The following is a 6,000-nucleotide window of genomic DNA, read 5'->3' on the forward strand; positions in this document are numbered from 1 at the left end:
CACAGGGAACACCCCACAAGATCCTCCATATACAGGGAACACCCCACAAGACCCTCCGTATACAGGGAACACCCCGCAAGACCCTCCGTATACAGGGAACACCCCACAGGACCCTCCGCATACAGGGAACACCCCACAAGACCCTCCGTATACAGGGAACCCCCCAAAAGTGCCTGTATACAGGGAACGCCCCACAAGACCCTCCGTATACCGGGAACACCCCACAGGACCCTCCGCATACAGGGAACACCCCACAAGACCCTCCGTATACCGGGAACACCCCACAAGACTCTCTGTATACAGGAGACACCCCCACAAGATCCACTGTATACAGGAGACACCCCACAAGATCCACTGTATACAGGAGACACCCCACAAGATCCACTGTATACCGGGAACACCCCACAAGACCCTCCGTATACAGGGGACACCCCACAAGATCCTCCGGATACAGGGAACGCCCCGCAAGACCCTTTGTATACAGGGAACACCCCCACAAGACCCTCTGTATACCGGAAACACACCCACAAGACCCTCCGTATACTGGGAACACCCCACAAGACTCTCCGTATACCGGGAACACCCCCACAAGACCCTCTGTATACAGGGAACACCCCACAAGATCCTCTCTGTATAACGGGAACACCCAAAAGACCCTCCGTATACCAGGAACACCCCACAAGGCCCTCCGTACACTGGGAACACCCCACAAGACCCTCCGTATACAGGGAACACCCCCACAAGACCCTTCGTATACAGGGAACACCCCACAAGACCCTCCGTATACCGGGAACAACCAAAAGACCCTCTGGATAGAGGAAATATCTGACAAAACCTGAAATACAGAAGCTCCGATTGTAACAGCAATCCTCAGGGTTATGGATGCAGCTTTGGATGTGACTGGAGTATAATGCTCTCCGGTTCGGGGGGGGGGCGCACACGTTACCTTTGTCAGATTCTCGATCTTTAACATGTCGTAATCCGCTCCTCCACGTAGAACTCTCTGCCGCTCGTTGGCCACATCTACGTCATCATCCTCGATGGGTTTATTAGAAATGGGGAGACGCCTATAAGAAAGTACGGAGGCAACGAGACAAACACTTGATGCACAGATACACAGTGCACTCTGCTACATAGGTCCAGAACCGCAGCGAGGAAAGTTTCCAATACTCGCAGCCCCTGGGCAGACGCCATATACAGCAGTGTATCTATAGGGGGTAGGCTCTGAATGCTTTAGGGGTCTGGGGTGGGGGGTCTCATCAGTTTGGCAGCAGATATTAGACACGGGTGGAATACTTACTGTGGTTTTCGGAAGAAGTTATACTGGCACATAATGGTGATGAAGAAGCCGACGAAACCTTCGATGGTCATGGCCACCAGCCCCCGGGTGACGATATCCCACTCAAATGGCGACTTCATCTTATCAAACTGACCTGGAGCGGGAAGAGGAGCGGAGTGAATTGTGATTGCAGCTCCGGGAGGAGTTGGAGTAGAAGACGTGGTGGTGGACGCCATCTTGTCTTCTTACCGATCTTTGCGTAGTACTCATTAATATATTCATTGTAGGCCATTTCCATCAGGCCGTGCCCAAGGTTGTAATTGGGGAAGATGAGGAAGCAGCTCTTCAGGTAACTGTTCACCAACTTCAGGTCCTGGACGGAGAAGACGAGGACGAGACATTAGAGTCTGACCGGCGGCGGCCATCGGTGCTGCCAGTATGGCGCCCCCTACCCATCAGTGCTGCCAGTATGGCGCCCCCTACCCATCAGTGCTGCCAGTATGGCGCCCCCTACCCATCAGTGCTGCCAGTATGGCGCCCCCTACACATCAGTGCTGCCAGTATGGCGCCCCCTACCCATCAGTGCTGCCAGTATGGCGTCCCTTACCTTATCGTGCTCAAACAACTGCAGCAGGAAAGTGGCCACCGTGGCGGTAATGCCAATGAACAGATTGATGACGATGAGGAAGACGTAGGCCGTGCTGGGCACCTCGAACCAGAAGGAGGCAGGATACATAATGGGGGTGATGGACCAGCTGCAAAACAACAATCCATGGCATTAAAGGGGCTTTCTGACCGCCGCCGAGCCCAGGGCCAGCTCCGATCTCTGTAGATTAACCACTAAAATGCCACTGCCAATCAGTGACAAGGACATTTAATTGCACTCTTACAGCAGCTCCCAACAGTGTGATCGTGGGGAGCTCATGTACCAACATGGCAGTTAAATGTGATGTTGGGGGTCTGCGGAAGGCCCTCAACTTAGTCCTCTTATGAGGCCGAATCTCATGTTAGGCTTCATAGAAGAACATCAAAAATACTATAAACTGCAATGTAAAAGTATATATAAATATACACAATACATAAGTATAAAATCACAAACTAAAACTAAAAGGAAAAATGAAAAGAAAAAAAAAAAAATACATGAAAAACGCCAAAAATAATAAAATGTGTTTAACATAATTTACTAAAGTATATGGATTTACGAGAAAATTTGAAATTTTAAATGAAAAAAAAAAAAAAAAATCCTGTATATATATATAAAATTAATTAAAACAAATGTATATGTATATGTATATATATATATATATATATATATATATATATAATTAATGAAGGGAATTTTGTTTACTTACCGTAAATTCCTTTTCTTCTAGCTCCAATTGGGAGACCCAGACAGTGGGTGTATAGCTACTGCCTCTGGAGGCCGCACAAAGAACTACACTTAAAAGTGTAAGGCCCCTCCCCTTCTGGCTATACACCCTCCCGTAGGAGTACGGATTCCTCAGTTTTAGTACCAAAGCAAGAAGGAGGAAAGCCAATAATAGTTTCAAAAACAAATTCAATCCGATAACAAGATCGGAGAACTTAAGAAACAACATGAACAACATGTGCACCCGAAAAACGAAACCCTAAGAACAAATAGGGCGGGTGCTGGGTCTCCCAATTGGAGCTAGAAGAAAAGGAATTTACGGTAAGTAAACAAAATTCCCTTCTTCTTTTTCGCTCCTAATTGGGAGACCCAGACAGTGGGACGTCCAAAAGCAGTCCCTGGGTGGGTAAAAAGATACCACATGAACGGGCTGTCAGACAGCCTCTTCCTACAGGTGGGCCACCGCCGCCTGAAGGACCTGTCTACCTAGGCTGGCATCTGCCGAAGCGTAGGTATGCACTTGATAGTGCTTGGTAAACGTGTGCAGACTCGACCAGGTAGCCGCCTGGCACACTTGCTGAGCCGTAGCCTGATGCCGCAATGCCCAGGACGCACCCACGGCTCTGGTAGAATGGGCCTTCAGTCCAGATGGAATCGGAAGCCCAGCAGAACGGTATGTGTGAAGAATTGGTTCCTTGATCCACCGCGCCAGGGTGGATTTGGAAGCTTGCGATCCCTTATGCTGACCAGCGACTAGGACAAAGAGCGCATCAGAACGGCGTAGAGGCGCCGTGCGAGAAATGTAAATCCTGAGTGCTCTCACCAGGTCCAACAGATGTAAACCTTTTTCAAATTGGTGAACTGGATGCGGACACAAAGATGGCAAAGTGATATCCTGATTGAGATGAAAGGAAGAAACCACCTTGGGAGAAAACTCTGGAATTGGACGCAGTACTACCTTGTCTTGGTGAAACACCAGGAAGGGAGATTTGCAAGATAACGCCGCTAGCTCGGACACTCTTCGAAGAGACGTGACCGCCACAAGAAAAACTACCTTTTGTGAAAGCCGAGAAAGGGGAACCTCTTTCAAAGGCTCGAAAGGCGGCTTCTGGAGAGCAAGGAGAACCTTGTTCAGATCCCAGGGTTCCAATGGCCGTCTGTAAGGAGGAACGATATGACAAACTCCTTGGAGAAACGTGCGTACTTTAGAAAGCCGTGCCAAGCGTTTCTGAAAGAATACGGATAGTGCGGAGACTTGACCCTTAAGCGAGCTAAGCGACAAACCTTTTTCCAACCCAGACTGCAGGAAGGAAAGAAAAATTGGCAATGCAAATGGCCAGGGAGAAAACCCTTGAGCCAAGCACCACGCTAAGAATATCTTCCACGTCCTGTGATAGATCTTAGCTGAGGATGGTTTTCTAGCTTGTCTCATTGTGGCAACAACTCCCTGAGATAAACCTGAGGCCGCTAGGATCCAGGACTCAATGGCCACACAGTCAGGTTCAGGGCCGCAGAATTCAGATGGAAAAACGGCCCTTGAGACAGCAAATCTGGACGGTTTGGTAGTGTCCACGGTTGGCCTACCGTGAGATGCCACAGATCCGGGTACCACGACCTTCTTGGCCAATCTGGAGCGACGAGTATGGCTCGATGGCAGTCGGACTTGATTTTCCGGAGAACTCTGGGTAACAATGCTAGAGGTGGGAACACATAGGGGAGTCGGAATTGCGACCAATCCTGAACCAAGGCGTCTGCCGCCAGCGCTCGGTGATCGTGAGACCGTGCCATGAAAACTGGGACCTTGTTGTTATGCCGTGACGCCATCAGATCGACGTCCGGCGTCCCCCAGCGGCAACAGATCTGCTGAAACACTTCCGGGTGAAGGGACCATTCTCCTGCGTCCATGCCCTGGCGACTGAGAAAGTCTGCTTCCCAGTTTTCCACGCCTGGGATGTGAACTGCGGATATGGTGGACGCTCTGCTTTCCACCCACGTCAAAATCCGCTGGACTTCTTGAAAAGCTTGGCGGCTGCGTGTTCCCCCTTGGTGGTTGATGTACGCCACCGCCGTGGAATTGTCCGACTGAATCCGAATCTGCTTGCCTTCCAGCCATTGTTGGAAGGCTCGCAGGGCAAGATAGATTGCTCTGATTTCCAGAACATTGATCTGCAGGGTGGACTCTTCCTGAGTCCACGTCCCCTGAGCCCTGTGGTGGAGAAACACCGCTTCCCACCCTGATAGGCTGGCATCTGTCGTGACCACTGCCCAGGACGGGGGAAGGAACGACTTTCCCTGTGACAATGAGTTGGGGAGAAGCCACCAACGTAGAGAGTCCTTGGCAGTCTGAGAGAGGGAGACAGTCCTGTCGAGGGACGTCGATTTCCCATCCCATTGGCGTAGAATGTCCCATTGGAGAGGGCGCAGATGAAACTGCGCGAACGGGACTGCCTCCATTGCTGCTACCATCTTTCCTAGGAAATGCATGAGGCGCCTCCAGTGAGTGCGACTGGCTCTGAAGGAGAGATTGCACTCCAGTCCGTAGCGAGCACTGCTTGTCCAGTGGAAGCCTCACTATCGCTGATAGAGTATGAAACTCCATGCCAAGATAAGTCAGAGATTGGGTCGGGGTTAGATGAGACTTTGGAAAGTTGATAATCCACCCGAAAGTCTGGAGAGTGTCTAGCGCCACCTTCAGACTGTGTTGGCATGCCTCTTGAGAGGGTGCCTTTATAAGCAGGTCGTCTAGATACGGGATGACCGAGTGACCCTGCGAGTGCAGAACAGCTACTACTGCTGCCATGACTTTGGTGAAGACCCGGGGGGCTGTTGCCAGACCGAAAGGTAACGCTACGAACTGTAGGTGTTCGTCGTGTATGACGAAGCGTAGGAAACGCTGATGCTCTGGTGCAATCGGCACGTGGAGATACGCATCTTTGATATCTATTGATGCTAGAAAATCTCCTTGAGACATTGAGGCTATGACGGAGCGTAGGGATTCCATCCGGAACCTCCTGACTTTTACGTGTCTGTTGAGCAACTTTAGATCCAGGACGGGTCGATACGATCCGTCCTTTTTTGGGACCACAAACAGATTGGAGTAAAAACCGTGACCTTGTTCCTGAAGAGGGACGGAGGTCACCACTCCTTCCGCCTTTAGAGCGGCCACCGCCTGCAACAGAGCATCGGCTCGGTCTGGTGGTGGAGAAGTTCTGAAGAAACGAGTTGGCGGACGAGAACTGAACTCTATCCTGTACCCGTGAGACAGAATATCTCTCACCCAACGGTCTTTGACGCTTGCCAGCCAAATGTCGCCAAAGTGGGACAGCCTCCCACCGACCGCGGGTGTGGGAAT

The 6,000-nt window shown here is 50.8% G+C and overlaps 1 protein-coding gene across 3 annotated transcripts in view; it reads right to left on the bottom strand.

The window, feature by feature from the left end:
* Nucleotides 1-6,000, bottom strand: part of ABCA2 (ATP binding cassette subfamily A member 2) — an 87,378-nt gene that overhangs the window by 16,233 nt on the left and 65,145 nt on the right. For all 3 annotated transcript variants that reach the window (XM_075324425.1, XM_075324424.1, XM_075324423.1), the window contains 4 exons: nt 1,887-2,034; nt 1,529-1,652; nt 1,301-1,433; nt 947-1,067 (listed from right to left, as the gene is read on the bottom strand). In XM_075324425.1, the coding sequence (XP_075180540.1) occupies nt 947-1,067; nt 1,301-1,433; nt 1,529-1,652; nt 1,887-2,034 (526 nt within the window). The remainder of the gene's footprint in view (nt 1-946; nt 1,068-1,300; nt 1,434-1,528; nt 1,653-1,886; nt 2,035-6,000) is intronic.

This window comes from Anomaloglossus baeobatrachus, chromosome 9, assembly GCF_048569485.1.
Source record: "Anomaloglossus baeobatrachus isolate aAnoBae1 chromosome 9, aAnoBae1.hap1, whole genome shotgun sequence".
Taxonomy (NCBI): Eukaryota; Metazoa; Chordata; class Amphibia; order Anura; family Aromobatidae; genus Anomaloglossus; species Anomaloglossus baeobatrachus.